Genomic DNA, 21288 nt, shown 5'->3' on the forward strand with positions numbered 1-21288 from the left:
CCTGTTATGTATTGAAGTTCTCACCCTGGGCCAGCAGGGGGATACTGTAGATAGTTATGCAAATGAAGGATCGAAAGTGACGTTCAGTGATTGGATAGTTTTAGAAAGTTGCAACACTTACATTGTTCTGGAGCTCTATATAAGCAGGCTGACTGAGCTCTTCAGCTCAGTTCTGTTCCAGCTTACAAATAAAGAGCTGCTTGGAAGAATCGCTGTGTCATCTGATATGTTCACCCACAACTTAACAAGACCTGTGCCTTTGAACTGCACTTAGATCAAGTGAGGGTGCTGCCTTAATGAGGAGCCAGAAATCTGGAGAACAAGTCTTCTGAACTTCTGTGTTTGAACTCTACCCTGTGATGGTGGTCCTCCTGCCTTGTTATCACCCAGTGCTTGGTACAGGGATGAGGAACCTGTGGCCCTTCTGATGATGTTGAACTACAACTCCCATCATCCCTGAGCATTGGTCCTGCTGGCTGGGGCTGATGGGAGTTGGAATCCAACAACATCTGGAGAGAAATTCACCCAGTGCCTATCTAGGAGTGTGCAGGGTCATCCTGTCACCTTTTAATCCATGGCAGGCTACCTTCCCTGCAAGATAGCTACTGGTAACCATGCCCTGATCTTAAAGGAGGCTGCATTACCCAAAATGCCTGATCTTGAAGCTAAGGTTTTACTAGCAACTCTATGACATTGAGCAACCTGCTGCAGCAATATTGCAACATCTTGCATGAAAGGAGAAGTATGATGAAGCCACACTGATGACATGCACAGCACAGAAGAAACAGCACAGCTTAAGCTGCCTGTTGCTATGATGTGGCATTTGGATATGTTGCATGACCGCATAGGATACTTAAAGAAATTCTCATACAGGTGCATCCTTCCACATGGCAGAAGGTAGACTATCAGACCTACTGATGAGTTTCACCCCAGCCCTTCTTTTTTCAATAGACTCTGACATAAATGCCTAGGCAGAGAGGATGGACAGCAATGAATGAGCAGAGATGAGTTATGGTCTCCGCCATGCTGTCAATGGAGACTGTGATTAACTGGATCTCTCTCTCTCTCTCTCTCTCTCTCTCTCTCTCTCTCTCTTTCTTTCTTTCTTTCTTTCTTTCTTTCTTTCTTTCTTTCTTTCAATGCAGTATGGCAGAGTGCTTCATTACAGCAACCCCAGCCTCCTGTTCCTGTTCCTGTTGACCTTCACCACGGCCAGCATCATGCAGTGCTTTTTGCTCAGCACCTTCTTTTCCAAGGCTAATCTGGCAGCTGCCTGCAGTGGCGTCATCTACTTTACCCTATACTTGCCTCACATTGTTTGCTTTGCCTGGCAGGACCGGCTGACTTTTAAGCTAAAGATTATGGCGGTAAGAAATCCTCTTCACCCACTACCTCCACCCAGCTCAATAGAAACCACAGTGCCCTCTAAACTGTGTCATTTATAACTTTTATAATTTCATCTTGTTTTCTCAACATCTTGGAAGCCTCATAGGTGGGAGATCAGTGGAAACCCATTGGAAAAGGTTAAAAACTTTAAATACTTAGGCATCCACTTCCAATATAATGCTTCCTGTAAATACCATTGTAAGCTTGCACTTAATGGAGTGGATAGTCTAACACTAGCTCTGGCTATCACCTGTATCTTCTTTAACAGAGGGAACCAGTTCGTCCCAGCTGCACTAAAGGTTTTCAACACCAAAGTAGCCCCAAAACTCCTGTATGGCATTCCATTATGGACTGGTGCAGTTAAGCAATCGTTGGAATGCTTCCAATACAAATTTATGCACAAAATCCTGGCGCTGCCAAATTGTGTGCCATATACAGCCATTTGTCTGGAAACTGGACAAAGGCTGCTGGAAACCAGAGCGTGGCTCACCACTATAAAATTACACCCTCGTTTGGCCAGGACACTCCATATTTACACCAGCTTTATGATCCCCACCTATGCAGAGCTCTTTCCCTCACAAGATTTAATGTCACTGTCTGCAGTTTTGCAAGGTAGATTCTCGAAAACCCCACTCTCTGAAATATACTGCCCTTGTGGCACAAAACAGGTTGAATCCATCAGACATGTTTTATTTTTATTGCCAATTTTATGCAAAAATATATTTGGCCCCCTTATCAAAGGAGGGGATTTTTCACACTGACTCTTCCAGGGTGTCTTATTTGCTGAACAGTTGTGTGTCTGATTTGCTGAACAGTTGTAGTAATGACATTGTGGAGAATGTGGCAAGATTTTTGAGTGACACTATTAAATTATGTCACCACAGGTCCTAAGAGCCATCTTCGTACTTCATGATGTCTGGACAGTTTTATCCTAAAGTATCTCCTACTACATTTTGTTAACTGTGTTGTGTTCTGATCCATGTATATGATGTGCTTTTTATGTCTATAAAAGAGATTGATTGATTGATATTTGTGGGTGGGGAAATGGGGAGGGGGGATTTCACCAAATAATCTTTGTAGGGGGTTGAGAGGCAAAATTCTCCAACAATTTAGGGGTGCTTGAAAATGTCTTGGAAAATTGCTGTGATTTCCATTAGCTTAAAAACAACAATAGTGTTTTAATGTACACAGTTGTTAATGCTTATCTGTAAAGGGGGGAGTGGATAATGCAAATACAGACACTCTGAAATTTAAAAAATTGGAAGATGAGTGGAGTGGAACATTCAGGAAAAACTAATCAAGGAAATCTACCCATCCCCTTTTCATTCCTTTGTCTGCCATATGTTCATTGCTAAGAGTTTCCCCCACCCCATCAAGGTAACTTGACACCCCCCCTTCCTCTTCCTCTTCCAGAGCTTCCTTTCACCTGTGGCATTTGGGTTTGGTACAGAATACTTGTCACGCTATGAAGAGCAAGGCCTTGGGCTACAGTGGGATAACATCCGAACCAGCCCACTAGAAGGAGATCAATACAGTTTCTTGTTCTCTATGGAGATGATGGTTTTGGATGGTTTTATCTATGGATTGCTTGCTTGGTACTTGGATAATGTCTTCCCAGGTATGGCAATGTCTCTTCCCTGCCCATTTTAAATAGAGGTAGCCTTATGGACACTGTTGCTGCTAAAGAGTGATTTTAATAGAACTGGATTTTAAAGTTAGAGCTTAACTAAACATTAAAATAAATCAAATAAATAGCATCTCAGAATGTTCAATGCCAACTTGTTTCCTGCTTGGCAGGGGGTTGGACTCGATGGCCCTTGTGGTCTCTTCCAACTCTATGATTCTATGATTCTATTCTATGATTCTAACTAGTTGAAACCTAGTGCAAACACTAGGTCCTGTGGCTCTGTGTAGCTACCACTGCAAAAAGGCAGTTAATAAACATGATTATAGCCTTGAATATAAAATTTTGGTCCCTGTCCCTTACATTATGGTGTTTTGTCCCTGCTGTCAGCATTTTGGCAAATTATACACAAGGGCAAAAGGACAAAGGAAGTCTCAGGCCACTATTTGCAGTTTGCCAGGAGAACGTATCATATGATCTTATATTCTTTTGCTTTTGCTCAGAAGAGTACAGTATATGGCATTTTAAGAAACTTGTCCTGCCGCATATTATGTGTGTTCAAAAGCTAAAACAAAGCACCACAAAAGATCTTATCTGAACAAGGTAATCTCACACCTTACCCTTGATTTCCCTCTTATACGGGTTTCTAAAAATGATGCTGGTTACCACCGGATTGTTTCGGAGCCTTTCCCCTTCTGTAAAAGACTTGTAATCTACTCCATTTTAAGGAACTTCAAAATAGCATTTTCATATCTTATCCATGGTGGAAGCAGATATAAGCTTCTCATTTCCTCGTTTACCAAACCCTCCCTATTTGTCCCACAAGGTAACTTTTTTGGGGGGTGGGGGAACGCCCACATGACATCATATATGACACAAGGTGCGAGGAAGATTAAGACACCACTGAGCTGCAGGGGGTTTGACTGTCTGCACCTGCAAAGTTGTGTGTACAGTGTTTGTAAACTGGTTCTTGGGACTTGCAAAGCACCGCACAGAGCTATGGAAGTGGCTACAGTTAGCTGACCATCTGCACAGGCAAAAATAGATCACCTATTGTCATTGTGGTGATTGGCTGGCTTGTGGTGGAAGGCAGGGAGTTACCCACCCCTATGTAAGGTTATCAAAGAAAAAATCCTTAGTACAGACACAGATCCAGCTTGCTATGTCTTGGTTTGGGTATGAGCTTCAGGAGCTCTTAAAGATGGCCCGAGAGAAGAGGTGAGTTTTATGAGCCTAGGGATTAAAATCTGGGCTGGAAAAGAATTCCCACCTGATCGGCAAAACATCATCCCTCCCAGACCCCCCACCCCACCCTTCCCGTTAAAAATGTACTGACTGGAAGCAGGAGCAGGCCAAAAGGAAGGAGGTGGTCTGTTCCTCCTTCTCTGGTGCCCTGCTACACAGCACACCAGGATAGTTCTCTCAAGAGCCACCGACACTGCAGAAAGAGAATGAAATCTTTTAAGGCAGCTGGACAGTTTCATCTGCAGTGGCCCCTTAATCTTTGGAATTTGGAAATTAACTTTGAGGGTAGGATTTGCCCCCAGGAATCAAGTCACTTCATAGTGTAATGGAATGCAGAGTAATAGTTAGTGTAACTGATGATGTAGTGGCTAAGAAAGTGAGCTAGGAAATCCCTGTTTCAAACCTTGCCTTAGGCAGAACACATACTGTACAGGCTTTCACTGCCTGCTTATTAAAAATTCAACCAATCCCTGGTCTGGGGAATAGCTTAATTCCTTAATTAAATTGAGTTTCAGTTTTGAAAACAAAAGCAATCGGGAATGTGGTTATTCTCCCTCTGTCCCTTTCCCTCTGTAAAAAAACTTTACAGCCAAGACGGTGGTGGGTGGCTGTGCTTTGTTTGAACTTCTAGTGCACAGCAATGTTTGCTGCTAATGAAACATCAAGTAATTATTGCAGCGTAAGATTTGCATAGATGGGTTCTTCCCCATGGCAAAACACAAAGAGGTTTATGCACCCTACCAACTTGTTTTTGTTTCAGGAGACTATGGGATACCACGGCCTTGGTATTTCCCTTTCCAGCAGTCTTACTGGCTAGGGTCAGGGCACCCAAAGGCTGAGAAAACAACAACTGTGGATGGTGAGTTATGTGGAAAAACTGGTGTTCAGAAATAACTTGAGAACCGCTGATCCGTTTAGAGGCGAATGCTCTCTTGCATTCATTATGGGAGCCATTGTAAAGATTAGACACAGGCTTACAGTGGGAATCTTAGCAGGTGGCTTTGAACTCTGAGTGGCCCACTGTTATTAAAAGTGTTGCCGGAGAGCGAGTCGGGGTTCTGTCTGAAATCTTTCTAAATTATGCTGAGATTAACTGGCGGCCTGCAAATCATGTCTCTCTTACTGATCTGTCTGGAGATAGTTGACAAGGACTATTATGACAACTGCTGAAGGAAGTAGCACGATTCTGATGTTAACTGAGCTGGCACTGGAGTGACTCTGAACATCAGGTATAGCATTTCACTGTTCCTGGAAATATTCTGTAATCTCCCTTCCCTCCTACCCCCCACCCCAAGTGAAACCATACTTCTGACGTGTCCCCAAACAAGGGCTAAAACTGGTCCAACACGCAGATGTGACCAACGCTTTTGCAAGTGGTCTGAACTAAGCCTGATACTCAAAGACGACCCATGTTCCCTTTAGTCTTACGATACCTGTTTTCTCAACGCAAATATGTTGGAAGATCCAGGTCCTCTCTTTCTGATGCTGCCTTTTTTCAGCAGCAACCTGAGACTGGAGCAGACTTCTACAGACATGGAGAAGGATGCTCTCGCATCTACCAAGAGATGCATAATAGAAAGGCAATATGCTTCAGCCCATTTGAGATAAGCGTGTTCTTGCATCCTGACCATTTGGGAACTGGTCCACACATCCAAGATACATAGAGGCAGACTTGTTCCCTGCATTTTTAGCAAAAGCCTTCAAGAGACTTAACAGCATCTTAAAAGCAAACCATTTGTTATGACATAAGCTTTCATGGACTACAGCCCAACTTCATCAGATGTATGAAGTGTGAACCTGAGTATTTGTACATGTAGTTTCAAATGTATTATTGGTGATCTACGTAGAGCCCATGCTGGAGAACTGCACTTCCTTCCATTGGAGGTGGGCATGTACTTGGTTAAAGAGAGCCTCCCTCCTTAAAACAGCAACAACAGGTCACAAAATGGAGCTGCAGACACAGGGATCAGACCATAGAATCATAGAATCATAGAGTTGGAAGAGACCACAAGGGCCATCGAGTCCAACCCCCTGCCAAGCAGGAAACACCACCAGAGCACTCCTGACATATGGTTGTCAAGCCTCTGCTTAAAAACCTCCAAAGAAGGAGACTCCACCACACTCCTTGGCAGCAAATTCCACTGCCGAACAGCTCTTACTGTCAGGAAGTTCTTCCTAATGTTTAGGTGGAATCTTCTTTCTTGTAGTTTGGCTCCATTGCTCCGTGTCCGCTTCTCTGGAGCAGCAGAAAACAACCTTTCTCCCTCCTCTATGTGACATCCTTTTATATTTTTGAACATGGCTATCATATCACCCCTTAACCTCCTCTTCTCCAGGCTAAACATCTGCCCAGTGTCTACTCTGGCAACAATACTTAGATCATTCACATGATCATCTTCCATTGTGATATATGCCATCATCTGCCAGAAAGCCCCCCTGCAACAGGCCAGCCTCTTTGCAAAAGAATAAATGGACAGAAGTCTGACATCAGAAACCGCAATACAGTGGTACCCCGCAAGACGAACGCTTCGCAAGACGGAAAACCCGCTAGACGAAAGGGTTTTCCGTTTTGGAGGCGCTTCGCAAAACGAATTTCCCTATGGGCTTGCTTCGCAAGACGAAAGCCCATAGGGAAATCTCCGGGGACCTCTTTTAAATGCTAGCGGTGGGGAGCAAAGCCTTTCCCCCCCCCTCCGGCCTTCAGAAGAGGTCCAGGAAGGCTGGCGGGGGCCGAAAGGCTTTGCTCCCCAGCGCCAGCATTTTAAAAGCAGTCCGGGATAGCAGGGAAGCGCTTCCTGCTATCCTGGACGGCTTTTGAAGGCAGGAGAGTCTCCGCCAGCAGCGGCAGCGCTGCCGCTGCTGGCGGAGAGGTCCGCGAAGCCTGGGCGCGCTGCGCGCAGGCTTCTGCATGCCGGCAAGTCTCCGCCAGCAGCGGCAGCGCTGCCGCTGCTGGCGGAGAGGTCCGCGAAGCCTGGGCGCGCTGCGCGCAGGCTTCGGCATGCCGGCAAGTCTCCGCCAGCAGCGGCAGCGCTGCCGCTGCTGCCGGAGAGATCCGCGAAGCCTGGGCGCGCTGCGCGCAGGCTTCTGCATGCCGGCAAGTCTCCGCCAGCAGCGGCAGCGCTGCCGCTGCTGGCGGAGAGGTCCGCGAAGCCTGGGCCGGACAGCTTTTGAAGGCAGGCGGGGGGAGCAAAGACTTTCGCCCCCGCCAGCCTTCAGAAGAGGTCCAGGACCTCTTCTGAAGGCTGGCGGGGGGCAAAAGTCTTTGTCCCCCCTGCCTGCCTTCCTAGGGGCTTTTAAATTGCCCCGACAGCGGAGAAGTCCTCCGCTGTCCCGGGGCGATTTTAAAATGCCGCCCGCCAGCATTTTAAGATCGCCCCGGACAGCGGAGAAGCCCTCCGCTGTCCCGGGGTTTTTTAAAATGCTGGGGGTGGGAAGAAAAGCCCTTGTCCCCCCCCCCAGCCTTCAGAAGAGGTCGGGGGACAGACTGTCCCCGGACCTGGTCTGAAGTCGGTTTCCCTAGGAACGCATTAATTGATTTTCAATGCTTTCCTATGGGAAACCGTGCATCGCAAGACGAAAAACTCACAAGAAGAAAAAACTTGCGGAACGAATTAATTTCGTCTTGCGAGGCACCACTGTATTGAAAAGCCAGTGTGAAGATTTCAAGCTTTAGCATGGCCAGCAATGGAGCAAAGGAATGTCAAACGAAGACTGCATTGTGAAACCACTGAATTACAACACACCAAGAGGTTCAGTGCTATCACTTATTGACTGAACCGAGACAAAGGATTTTGAGCACATTATATGTGTTAATTGACATATCAATGCCAGGATGTATTTGCTTTTTCCCGAATTACCACTGTTAATAACATAATTACCATCGCTTGTGCTTTTCTACATTTCATTTCCCTTTGACCTCATGGTTTACAATTATACCCCCCCCCCAAAAAAAAGAGAAATGATGCATATATATACACACACCTGTAACTGGATGATACTGTGTTCATTTAGCAAAGCATATGGCATGATAAATTTGATAACCTTTAAGGTGCTGATGCATCTGCATTCCTGGCTTGGGTTTAACTTCCTAGCAACATCTCATTGACACAGCACCTCTTCAGATTTCTGATACATCCAAGGAAGAACCTGGTCAGATGTTATGTCCTCCGTTGGGTCCCTGGGAATGGTCATATGAAGAATACTCTGGATTGTATGAACTGGCTGGATCTGTGTGCATGTTAAGGGTGCTAAACTAGTTTTCATTAAGAAAAACCTCCAATCATCCAGCTCCACTGAATTATCAATGATGTTGAAATCACTACTGTGAGTCCAAGTGCCTGGAATAGATGCATAAACAACTCATTCCAGAATCCACAAAACCACAGTGACAAACAGTTGCTATACTACAGAGAAAGGAGGAGAAAATCTGTTATTTGCATGGCTGTTCTGTTTCTCGCTGCCATAGTACTTCACAGGCTATGACAGGCTGTTTGAATCTGGTTCTCAGCAGATGAAGGTACTTCTGGGCCAGCAGGAGGCTAATCCCCTCTGCAAACAACCTGAAACCTCTCCCACCAGCACCATCCCAGTCATGGCACATGCTAGGGTCAGAGCGGGAAAAGGGGCAGCAACATTGCCCCTCTTGGAAGCGGATTTGCTTTTGTTGCATTCTCAGCTGAAAGTACAGCTTTCCCACTGGATGTCCTGTGAGAGGAATTCAGAAGAACAGAGGATGCATCTGTTTGTTACTATTGACATTGCTTCTGTTTTCCAGCTTCCAGGATGCCACATATCAAAGCAGCCTTGCAAGGCTATATACTACGAGGAATATTTAGGCAAAGCTTTTTAAGGCATTGGTGGGTTGTGGGGGTAAGGTGGGCAGAACAATTAATGCAACTGCTACCTTTGTGCAGTAGGCTACATGCATTCACACAACAAACTCTCCTCCACCCAGGCAACGCAGAGCCATTATCAGAGTTAAAGGACATAATCCAGTAAAGCAAAAACACTCCAGGAGGGTGCGAGACAGGCCTAATAAGGAGTGAAGCTTGGGGAGAGTTCCAAGGGCCAGGTAGAGAAGCCTGGAGGGCCACATCCAGCCCACAGTCCTGACTTAGAAATTAGCGCACAACTGTTTGATCCTCTCTTTTGTCCTTTCAACATTTCTCGTTTGTTTTTCCATATATGTCATTGCTTTTATATATACAATTGCTCATATGTTTTTCCTGTAAATTGCTCTGGGATCTGTTTTAGGAAGCAATTCCTAAATGAAACAAGTAATCAGCAATAGCAGCATGGATCTTCATGTTGAGAGCATCAGCAAAGCCCACTGAAAGGCATTATTTTAAAAATGTTGCCAACTTCAGTTCAGCCTTTCTCCACCTTCAGTCCCCAAATAATGATGGACTACAACTCCCTTCATCCTTGACCACTGCTCCTGCTAGCTAGGGGTGATGGGAGTTGTAGTCCAACGACATTGGGGGACCCGAGGCAGATAAAGGCTGCTTTAAATATTTTAACAACAGAGTAGCGCATCCATGTCATGTCCTTAGAATCACCATCTGCCTGGTGTTTTATGGCCTCACCCGGTTATTCGACACATGTCCTGCCAGCCCATAAAACACCTGTGTTAAACCTGTATCAGTGCAGGTGCCCCCTCCTACCATGGGACAGTGGCCACAAATGCACTGATAGGGAAAATGCAAGAAGTGCTGTGACACTGGGAGATGAGGCAAGGGATTGGCTCACCTTGCCACTTGCGTGTAGCAAGCTAACAGAGCAAGGACTTGAACATCACAGGAATGCAAAGCATACCCTGATCACTGAGGCAGTAAGTACTCTGTGAACACAATACATAGTGAAATAGGAAACACTCTGTAGTAGTAAGAATCACATCTAATTTAATATTGTTTTCTGAGTCTCACTTGCAGTCATTGTGATTTAGGAACAAAACTTCCTATTGGGAAGTTTTAAAATCTCTCATTTAAGGTCCTAGTCCTCTAGAAGAGCTGTAAAAAAAAAAAAGATTTAAACCGCATAGAATGCTTCTCCTTAAGCTTTGTTAGGCAAGGGGCAAGAAGTTCCTGGCGTTTTGTAGTTTACTTAACAATTCTATGTATTTTAAAAGACCTATACCCAACCAAATGGCCTTCACTATTTAGGCATGTGCCTTCTGGTGGTAGTGATACACACACACACACACACACACACACACACACACACAGTCTTCTGTTAAATGTTTAAATGAAACTTAAGATCACATCCGCACCATGCATTGAAAGCATGTCTAAATCACAGTACTTGCACCAAAGAATCCTGGGAACTGTAGTTTATCCCTCACAAAGCTACCTTTCCACCCCCTCTCAAAGAATTATGGGTATGGTCGTTTACCCCTCAAAAAGTTACACTGCCCAGCAACCCTTAACAAACTACAATGCCCAGAATTATTTGAGTGGGGAAGTATGCTTCAAATGTGCTATAAAGGTGTAGTGTGTATTCAAGACTGACAGCAGTGATTGCCTTTTAAAAATGACTTGATTTCTGATTAACCTAGACAAAGGTTCAGAGAAGGAAGGCAGCGTCAACATGAAGGCTGAAGAAGAAGAGATGAGAAAGTCCATGGCTGACGAACCCGACAGGGGGAAAACCCAGACAGACAGCCCGTTGAAGAAGGATGGTAAAGAAAACAAATGTAAACACAAAAGGAAACCAGAGTACATCGAGCAGGGGAAGCCTAAGGCAGAGGCAAAAGGCAAAGATGAAATGACTAGTAAGGAGAGAGAGAAGCGGAGTAATCGCAACTCTTTTTGTGTTATACATTTGAACTTTGATGTGTTTCTTTGTCACCAGTTCGTTTGTCTGCCTATGTGGTGGTGTGTGAATAGCTCCAGGTGGGTGTGGCAGAGTAGAGGCATCTCACTTTATTGTCCCAGGAGGGCCAATTCCAACAAAACAGTCTGAAGAACTCTTCATTGGAGGTTGGCATACAAAACTAGCACAATCAGGGTGAACAGTTCACTCTAGCTTCCTCTCAGACATCTATAAACCTTTTTAAATGGGTCAGCATTCAAACATAGTATGTACACTGATGTGCTACAGGCCGGGGGGGGGGACTTCTGCTTGATTCTCTTTGCTGTGCAAGCTGACCTTCTGAAGGAATATTTGGACACAGGGAGTCACCTTCTGCAGAACTGGAGTTTTTGCATTTGGTGAAAAGTTGGTGATTCAAGCACTGAGCACGAGCACACATTCTTTCAAACTTATTGAATGAAACCCCAGGTCATTTGGGTTCATCCTGTGTGATGATGGGTGAATGAAAGCAGGGATCTTCCTTCAAAAAGATCTAGCTTGTCAAGAAGCAAAGAACTCTTTACCATATCTCCTCCTAGCACCTTGTTGGCTTATTCCCCAGATTGCTGCAAATCCCAAAACTCTGCAGAAGTTGGCCTGCCTTAGAATAAAAATAAATAACTGACATTCCCTTTTCTAACCTGTGACCTTTAGGCAGCTTGTGTGATGAATGTGTTTTTGAAAAACACAGATTTGAAAAGAACATAATTCAGGATCCATTGATTTGAATTTCTTCTCAGCTTCCTTTATTGTATTTGGAATGGGGAAAAGCTAAATCCATGTCCTAGAAACTTTCATATATCTTTGTAGTATTAAATCCAAGGACTTTATGCAGCAGTAGAGTCAGGAAACTTAAAAAATATCCTGCACAGATAACTGATGACTAAAACTATCTATCCATGTTGCAGTGCTCCTTGTTTACTTGCAAAAAAAAGTAATGAATTTTAAATTAAAATTATACTGATGTTCCACCAACACAAATACCTGCGTTGAAAATGTATGCACAAAACATCTTGTGTTCTCATGTCTCCAGCCCATCATACGTGATTGAAAAGGCACTCTGGTGCCTTGCTATGTCAGCCTGAGTCTGGTAGCTTAGGGTGGATCCAAGCCTCTCTTCTTCCAAGTTTTGCCCATCAAACCTGAATGCTGAATATGCCATCAGAAGCCCTCATGAAGGCCTGGTTGTAAACCTGTGCCCTGTTAGGTCACTTCAGACTGCAAGTGGAAGGAAGGTTTTAAAAAAAAATAGGGTGGGAGAATCACATACATTTCTTGACAATACCTTATTAGTAGAAAGGAACATGCCTGGACTGAGTTGACTGCACCCTAACATAACTCTTCTGATCCTGAAAAGTTAAGTAAGCAAACCCTTATGGAAACTCCCCTACAAATCTTAAGGTAACTTAGATAAACACAAGTCAAAAGGCTCTTGATTTACATCATCTCAAATGCCCAAGGGGGTCGTTTACTTCAAAGGCTGTTTCTTTGGCCCAGAATTAAGCAAAATAAAACAGTCCCCATGGTGGCATTTAAAATGGCAGTCTTATGAGCTCAGTCTTCTGGATGGTCTGTATTCAGTGGGAAACCCAGGCCTTGATCTTTCCTCCTGCACAAGGGTGAGTTTCTCCCACCAAGACAAAAAGAAAACAATGTTATTCTAAACTCTGGTGATCTCATTCTGTTCCCTTTTTTGTGTGGGGAGGAGTGGAATAAGGAAAAAAGAAAGTTGTTCAAGTGGACAGATGGATTGTTTACATGCCAGATTTTGTTGTCACTGCTGATAAAGGCCTCCTGCTGCTTTCTCCTGTGCACCATAAGAGGCCACTTTAAATTGCTCTGTGCCATGACCGTGACTCTGTAGTGAACTATTGTGCACAGTTGCTGGTCAGTTTGCAGATTGCGCTCCCCCGCACCCTCAGGGAGGTTGGGGGTTCAATTGGTGGCTGAAAAAAAAAACGCCCTTTGTGTGTTTGGGAGGGGGAATTCTCAGAAATTACCTTCTCATAAGTCTCTTATCAGAAATTTTGACTTGGTTCTCAGCTTACCACATAGTTGGCTATACTGGCAAATGGAGCAATTTAAAGTAGTCCTAATATGAATATTCATAATGGCCAAGGGCGATCCTCAGTGTGGTAGAAGGTCCATGAAAGCTTTGTCAGCAACAAATGCCCATGACCATTATTGTTAGCTCGGACCTGACAGTTTCTACAAAAATCACTGCAGGTCCAATTCTTTGTGGGCTAACCATGATGCAACCCAGGAAAAAGAAATGTGTACTGTTAGGGGGACGGTGAACCAGAATGTGTTGCAATGCAACTGCTTCTTCTAATAATTATAATATGCTGTGTTTCTTGGAGCTGTAGTCACACACCTCTACAGCCCACCTCTGCAGTTATTTCATTAATGTTTTTTTAATATAAAAAAAATCTTTCTTTCAAGCAAACTTGCACTTTGAAGAGGAGCCTTCTGGTCTGGTCCCAGGCGTGTGTATTCAGAACCTGGTGAAGATCTTCCCCGGTTGCTCTAAGCCAGCTGTTGACGGAATGACTATTACGTTCTATGAGGGTCAGATCACTGCTTTCCTTGGCCACAACGGAGCTGGGAAGACAACCACTATGTGAGCCAGTCTGAGATAAGATTATCATGCTGCTAATTCCATATATTTTTTTTCTTGCACTTGATACTCTGCCTTCCTTCCATCATGGAACCCAAGGTGGCAGACACAGTTCCCAGGTGGCCACCCATTCGGGCCCTTAGCAGATCCAGACCTGCTTAGTTTCACCAAGATGCTGGCCTATATACTAACATTACATGCATGCACACACACACACACACACACACACGTGCACACACACACATACACATACATACACACACACACACACACACACACACACACACACACACACACTATACTTGCCCAGGTACAGGTTTTATGCATAGCCACCTTTGCTATTATTCTTAAGTTATATTCATAATTTTAGTTCACTGACAATAAGACAAAACTAGGTTGTAATGCCCTTTTTTAAAAGGGAGGGAGGGAAAAGAAGGTGTGGCTTGTAAAACTCCAGTTACAGATAAGAGTTGAAGAGTGAAGATACATTTCACACCTGTAACCTCAGCAAACACTTTCTGAAATGAAGTGCTACAGGTAGTATGTGTGGGATGGAGGAGGAGGGTAAACCTGCTGATAAGTGAGCTCCCGGTGGTTCAGAGTGGTCTCTGTATTCAGAAAATATTTGTGTATTTTTTAAAGCGTTCTCTGCAGACTTGTCATGTTGGCATTGGTGTGTATGCAGGTGTGATCATTTTGGCCTTGAGACTGTAATTTAGTTTCCAGTGCCCCAGTGGAGAATCAGCCATGATGGAAAGTTCAACCACTGCCACTATCATCACCAACAAACACACCTGAGAACAAGAGGGGTTTCAATCTAGATATGGGACACTAACCACAACCAAATGCATGTAAAGAACAATCAAGGAAAGTGATTGACCCTCATAGATTCTCACTAAACAAACTGCTCTTTGTTTATCAGGTGATCTGGTAGTTTGCAGTAATCATCACATGATTAGTGAAGAGTAAGCAATGAACATAAACTTTTAAAAAAAAATGTGCAGTGGGTTTGGGGTGCTTGATCAGCAGAATCTCATTTAACGTTCTGAGCCAGAGAAGAACTTCTCGGGAAAATTGTATTCAATTCATAAGAAAGCTGAGCATTCTAAAATGGAGAAGCTCATGTGCTGAGCCAAGTAGTTACAAAATTCGCTAGAGATGACAAGAGGCTGAGCTTGCATTTATCTCTCTACTCTGATGCTAGTTCCTGTTAATTTCACTGAAGGGTTCTTCATTTCACAAACAAAACTGAAATTCTCTGTGTGTGGCTCAAAAGATAGGCACAACAACCTTAAGTGCTTATTGCTGCTGACAATTATACTTGGGTATGCATAGCTAAGAACAATATGGAGGATGTGCATATGTGTGTGTGTTCCCCTCTAAATTGCATGCCAATTGTTGTTGTGCAGCCCAGGCACATAGTTAGGTATTGGGGTTTATTTTAATTTCTGCATGTATTGTAAATTTACATAGCCATATATTTTGTTTCCTGGAGCGGTTCTGGTTTTAGATACAGCAGTAAATATTGTTTAAAATGAAGGTAATCATCTTGTTTCCTACAGAGGATTGCTCTTACTCTTAACTAGTGTGAATTATAAACATGGATTACCCTTATCGGTGATCACATTGGCTTGTGCGGGGGTGGGGGGATAATTCCAAGACCTCGGGAGAAGGAAATGCCTATCTTATAAAAGTGGAAGTAATAGGAGAAACAAAAGCAGATGTCTCTCTGGAAGAGCAGCATTTTTTTCCTGGGGTCAGGTCTTCTTAAATATGCTCAGAGAGACGGGGAGTCTTTAGTCTGAAAGAATAGAAAAAGCAATGAAGTCAGCAAAGTTGATATGCCCCTCGGGCCTAGGAGAGTTCCAGGTGCATTGTTTCTCAGGGGTCTGGACAAACATTTCCTTGGCTTTCGGTTTCTACTGCCCCCAGGTTTCTTCCTGAGTAGCTATTATATGCTGTGGCCAGGTCAATTTTTCAAAAACTGTGGACATTGCAGATCTGCTCCATCTTTCCTTTCTTGTCACTTTGCTTGTACTTTGGGGGTTTTCTGCAATATGAGCGGCACATTATGTTCTCTTGGGTTCTGTTCTTGGGCTAGAACAGACATTATCTTTGCAAATGTGTGTGCCCCATCCCATGTTTGACAAGATCAATGGGGAATTCAGGGGTGGGGCGCTGAAAGGGGGGAGGATCAGCAAGAAAAAGGCTGCTTCCCCTATGCTGTGCCTGCTTGTTGTCCCCCCACCCCGAGTGCCGCCACTCCAAGGGTAGAGATGGGGGAGAAATTAGATGTGGTTCACATTTTAAGGTGATACAACCCGATTTGCCCTTTCCAAAACAATGCAGGAACTGAAACACAGCCATCCTTCAAAATTCACACTTCTCTGAATTTTGCAATGTAGTTATTCATCCAAGCACTGTGTGCCAAAAATATATGTTTATTCTAGATCAAAGAGTGCATAAAATGTGCATGTTAGCAACATGTTAGCATTTAGTTTTATGTGCATGGCAAAAAATAATAATAATTCAAAAGGGGGCAGGGTTCCAGGAAAAGTGACTTTGGAAATCCAATGTGTTTTGACTATATGCGATTTTGGCTTTAGGTGCAATACCTAAAAATATAACAACCGTGTAAATTGCGGGTTTCTGTAGTAGGCAAAATTGCACACAAATGTGTGCATATTAGAAGATATTCACTGGTGACTTTTCATTAAAAAATGCAGACTGGTGCAAAAAACTGAAAGATGAGCGCTGCAACCCCAGAGTCGTTCACGACTGGACTTAACTGTCAGGGGTCCTTTACTTTTTTTATTCCTATCCTAGGCCCAGTCAGTCTTACTTCCAGTTGCAGAGCCAGGATGAAATGTTTTTGTTTTAATTTTCCAAGAGTTGCATTTGCAAGAAATAGATAAACTTCCATTTGAAAATGCAAGTTATTTAATTTTTGACTAAAACCGTCTCAGTATTACAAGTGTTTTAGGTTCTGCCTACAGCCTCCTCAGATCTCATGTAAAGCCTTTTGTGAAAGAAAAAACAGAGCGTTATATTCTGATAGTTTTTATCAAAAATAAAACTTAAACCGTTTTTCTTTCAGTATCCCTTTAATGATATAGCTCAGCAGAACTAATAATAATGACTTAATGCTGTTCTCTCCCTATAAATGTGTGCATGTGTGTATGACTTGTTCTTATTCATTCTTAAGTTTAGATCCAGCAAGCAGATCTGTAAAGCCGCCTTTAGATTTGCATTGCATTTTTTCCAAAACGTGTCTATAGACAAAAGCGCCGCCTAGTGGTGCCCCAGGACATTATCTCAACTATCTGATATTGCTTTAAAATAAAAAATTCCTTCCAGTAGCACCTTAAAGACCAACTAAGTTAGTTCTTGGTATTAGCTTTCGTGTGCATGCACACTTCTTCAGATACAGATCTGGCAACTTCTGTTTCAGTGTATCTGAAGAAGTGTGCATGCACACGAAAGCTCATACCAAGAACTAACTTAGTTGGTCTTTAAGGTGCTACTGGAAGGAATTTTTTATTTTGACTATGGCAGACCAACACGGCTACCTATCTGTAACTTATATTGCTTTGTTTTTATTATTCTGTAAATAACAGCTGTATAATTACTGATAAACCTGCTTCTCATGTTGTTTGGCTAGGTCTATCCTCACCGGTCTGTTTCCACCTACATCTGGAACAATACTGGTTGGTGGGAAAGACATCCAGACAGACTTGGACTCCATACAGCAGAGTCTAGGCATGTGCCCGCAGTACAACATCTTGTTCAATCAGTAAGTGCTGCCAGGGATTTGCTTCAAGCTTGCTTCCAAGTAATGCGTTTCCCAACTGAAAGGCTGCAATTGTTCTGACTACCTGATGCAAGTCTTCTGTTCGCCTAGCAGACACACATTGATACAAGCAACCCCAACATGGAAGTGTGCTTGTGTTAGTTTTGCTCTGTGGTGATTATTTAGGCTTTAGTTAGGACCATAATTCACACTTGTGGGAATGAACTTAGGCAAAATGTCAACACTGACACTCAAAAGGATTATATCATTCTGCATCTCAGAGGCGAGTTTGTGGGTGTTTGTTACCATTTTGAGAGAGGAAGAGAGCCAATCCCTTTTGAACCTGCAAAACTTTTTCTATGATGATGTTGCATTTTCAGCAGACTGTTACTTCTTCTCCCCCTCACAAAATCTTCTAGGTTGTAGACAGAAGCAGTGGCGTAGCGTGGGGGGTGCCAGGGGTGCCGGCCGCACCGGGCGCAACATCTGGGGGGGGCGTGAGTCCAGAGGGAAGGGACAAGTTCCTTCCTCCGCCGGGCTCCCTGCCGCCGCCGCCAGCCTTGCGCCCTAGCGCGCGCGCGCCCCGCCACCGCTGCGGCTGCGCTCCACTCACTGCTCGCAGGAGGAGCAGCCGCTGCAGCAGCGCCGCCGCCGTCACCGACGCCTGGCCGGGCACGGGCAGCCTCCGCACCCCGCCGCCGCCGCCGCCATCCCCTCGGCCCAGCCACAGGCGGCGGCTGCTTCTGCCGACTGGGAGGGTGGAGAGCTCCGAGGGGCCTCGCCGTGCCCTGCGCTCCCCAAAACCCTCCGAGAGGAAGCCGGCAGGCGGGCGAGGGTCTCCCGGCAGAAGGGGGCGCCGCTGGCTCCGGCTCTCAGCGCAAGTCTCAGCCGCGGGGGGGGGGGTGAGGACGGAGCACGGCTGGAAGCCCCCGGACCCGCCCGGGAGGAGGAGAGGTGCTCGCCAAGCCCGGATCTGGAGCTCCACCTACAGCCCAAGGAGAGGAGGGGGCGGGGAGGCGCCCGAGGGGAGGGGGCTTCGGCTGCCTCGGCCTGCGGGGGCTCCGCAAATAATAAATTTAATAAATTCCTGCTGAGCCTTTGGGGGGGTCCTTGGCTCCTTCGCTCGCCCCCAGCCCCAGTGGCGTAGCGTGGGGGGGTGCAGGGGGGCCGGGCGCAACATCTGGGGGGGGCGCTCGCACTCGAGTGCTAAAATCCACGGGTTAGGGGGCGCAAATTACTTGCCTTGCCCCGGGTGCTGACAACCCACGCTACGCCACTGGACAGAAGTGGTTAGAGAAAAGCTTAGCTCTGACATTATAGTACTGTATTCCCTTTTCCCATATGTCGCCTCTGGATAAACAAGGTTTGCAGGCTTCTGAAACGTTTCAGAAGCCTTGTACCGGATGAGCTTACAGCAGAGGCCTCTCTGTCAAACTGGCTTCAGCTCTCTGTGGGTGGAAGCTTTTGTGTCTTGTTTCTACAGTATAATAGTGCAACATGCTTTGTCTCTTTTGGCCAACTTAAAACAGCACTGTTTCTTTTCTGTAGCCTTACTGTTGCAGAACACATCCTGTTTTATGCCCAGCTAAAAGGGAGAACCAGAGAGGAGGCAGAATTGGAAATGGAAATGATGCTGGAAGACATAGGCCTTCCACATAAAAGGAATGAAGAGGCTCAAAACTTATCAGGTATCCAAAGGTTTGAACCCTCAAAGTCCTGTGTGCCTTTTTAGCTCTTGAATATTAACCATTCACTGCTGCCTCTGAGGGCAGAGTTAGATGCTCTGTTTAACCTCACCCATGTTCATCCCAGCACATACTGGCAAAATTGTAGTAAAAGTACAGTAGAAAGTAGAACAATGCATGATTAAATAGCTGATATTTTTGCACCTCTTAGTGGCATGAGAAGCCCACCACCTGATGAAGCTACATCACTTTCTTTTATAACAGAGTCTTCCCCAAATACGCTTTTGTTCACTGATACATAATAAAGGAGTGTTCTCCCTCTGTGACTGCATGTTGTTTGCTTATCCTAAGGCTGAAAAGGATGTGATGTTCACACAGTCTGAGCCATTCCTGAGACTGGGATATTCTATACTCGGATATCTAATTTTTCTGAAAGATTGAAGAAATGTGCTTTTGCTTTGAACCTATTTTGCATTTTGATGTTCTTTGTCGTTTTCTTTGTGAGCTGCTTTGAGTTATTTTATATGGTAAAGCAGAATATAGCTTTTTAAGAAATCCCAAAGCAACAGCAGTGTTTTGCCTGTTGTATCAGAATCAGGCAGGAGTCTTGTGGCGCCTTGCATTCTTAACGCATTTATTGCGGCATAAGCTTTTAAGTGGTCTCTGGTCCACAAAAAGTTTATCCTACATTTAACATGTTAGCCTTTAAGTGCTAAATCGTCTGTTACATTAAATATTTGATTATTGCTTGTTGAGGAGGTCTCTTTCCTCTAGCTGACTCTAGCTGCTCTCTCGTTTTCCTTAGGCGGCATGCAGCGAAAGCTGTCCGTCGCCATCGCGTTTGTAGGCGAAGCAAAAGTGGTTGTCCTAGATGAACCCACTTCAGGAGTTGATCCGTATTCCAGACGATCCATTTGGGACCTCCTGCTGAAGTATCGTTCAGGTAATTTGTCCTCAGGATGAAAAGCTTCTTGATGATGTAAAGATAGCAGTCTCTCTCTGTGTGTACACACAGAAAAGGACCATGAATTTCAGACGGAGCAGACTGTGCTTGATCTCTCACTGTCTAAGGCTGCAATTTGTGCTCCATCTACCTGTTAATAATTATACATTCTTTCTGAAGACCTATGAAGGAATCTCCCCATTCAAATGAAAAGGCAGCAAAGATTGACAGATTATAGGGTCTGCATATGTGGTGCACTGAGTATCTGTTTTGGCTAAATTCAGCAGATTAGTTGTTGATTGTTAGTAGCGGTGACAATGCTTAGATGGTTTTTTCCCCCCTTGGGTGGGTGGAATATCTGCCCCAGCCTCTCAGCTTTACATAATTGTCCCATGTTATTGACTGTCAAGCTTTTGCAAGCTAAACTCCCTAAGGTTATTAAGTAATGTCTGATTATATAATAGAGAAGAGGCCTGCAGCCAGTGTTTTCACAGGTGATTTACTATTTTTTGATCCCATTTAGGGAGAACCATCATTCTGTCTACTCACCACATGGATGAGGCAGACATCCTTGGTGACCGGGTTGCTATCATTTCCCAGGGAAGGCTGCACTGCTCAGGATCCCCTGTTTTCCTAAAGAATTCCTTTGGCACAGGCTTCTATCTCACCTTAGTCCGCAAGATGAAAAACATCCAAGACAGTGGAGGAAAGGAGGCTGTAAGTGTTTGGCACCATTTTGCACAAGTAACCTGTAAGCATGATTCATCGCCCAATATTCAAATACAAATACAGTACACTGCGAGTGACATTTTATTTGTATACATTCTGCTTAAGGGTGGGAAGGAACAAGAGGCACCTTGATTAATTAGGGACAGGTAACTGACCTTTCCTGTCTGCAATTGTTCAGAATTCTCACCAGCTCTGCACCCTTGAAGGTTTGCCAGCTCTAACTCAGTGTTTTCAAAACCTAAAAGTCTAAAATAAAGAACAAGAAATGCTATGATGAAACAAGTCCTTGATCTGAAAGTTCCTATGTATAAACAGAAGGTGTTTCTGAGCAATAAAACAACTTACCTTTCTTTGCAATGTATTGGTTGTTAACAGTGATTAATTAATCGGCTGTGTTAGCTGGTTTAATATACCATATAA

The 21288-nt window shown here is 44.5% G+C and overlaps 2 protein-coding genes across 3 annotated transcripts in view; both read left to right on the top strand.

Annotated features, from left to right (window-relative positions):
* Window positions 1–21288, top strand: part of LOC310710274 (uncharacterized protein) — a 982430-nt gene that overhangs the window by 284621 nt on the left and 676521 nt on the right. The window lies entirely within an intron of this gene.
* Window positions 1–21288, top strand: part of ABCA4 (ATP binding cassette subfamily A member 4) — a 103079-nt gene that overhangs the window by 54992 nt on the left and 26799 nt on the right. For both annotated transcript variants that reach the window (XM_083510878.1, XM_083510877.1), the window contains exons 16-24: window positions 1146–1367; window positions 2800–3004; window positions 5016–5114; window positions 10809–11024; window positions 13547–13724; window positions 17383–17514; window positions 19060–19199; window positions 20002–20139; window positions 20663–20856. In XM_083510878.1, the coding sequence (XP_083367004.1) occupies window positions 1146–1367; window positions 2800–3004; window positions 5016–5114; window positions 10809–11024; window positions 13547–13724; window positions 17383–17514; window positions 19060–19199; window positions 20002–20139; window positions 20663–20856 (1524 nt within the window). The remainder of the gene's footprint in view (window positions 1–1145; window positions 1368–2799; window positions 3005–5015; window positions 5115–10808; window positions 11025–13546; window positions 13725–17382; window positions 17515–19059; window positions 19200–20001; window positions 20140–20662; window positions 20857–21288) is intronic.

Source organism: Podarcis liolepis (assembly GCF_965112155.1).
Source record: "Podarcis liolepis genome assembly, chromosome: 6".
NCBI lineage: Eukaryota > Metazoa > Chordata > Lepidosauria > Squamata > Lacertidae > Podarcis > Podarcis liolepis.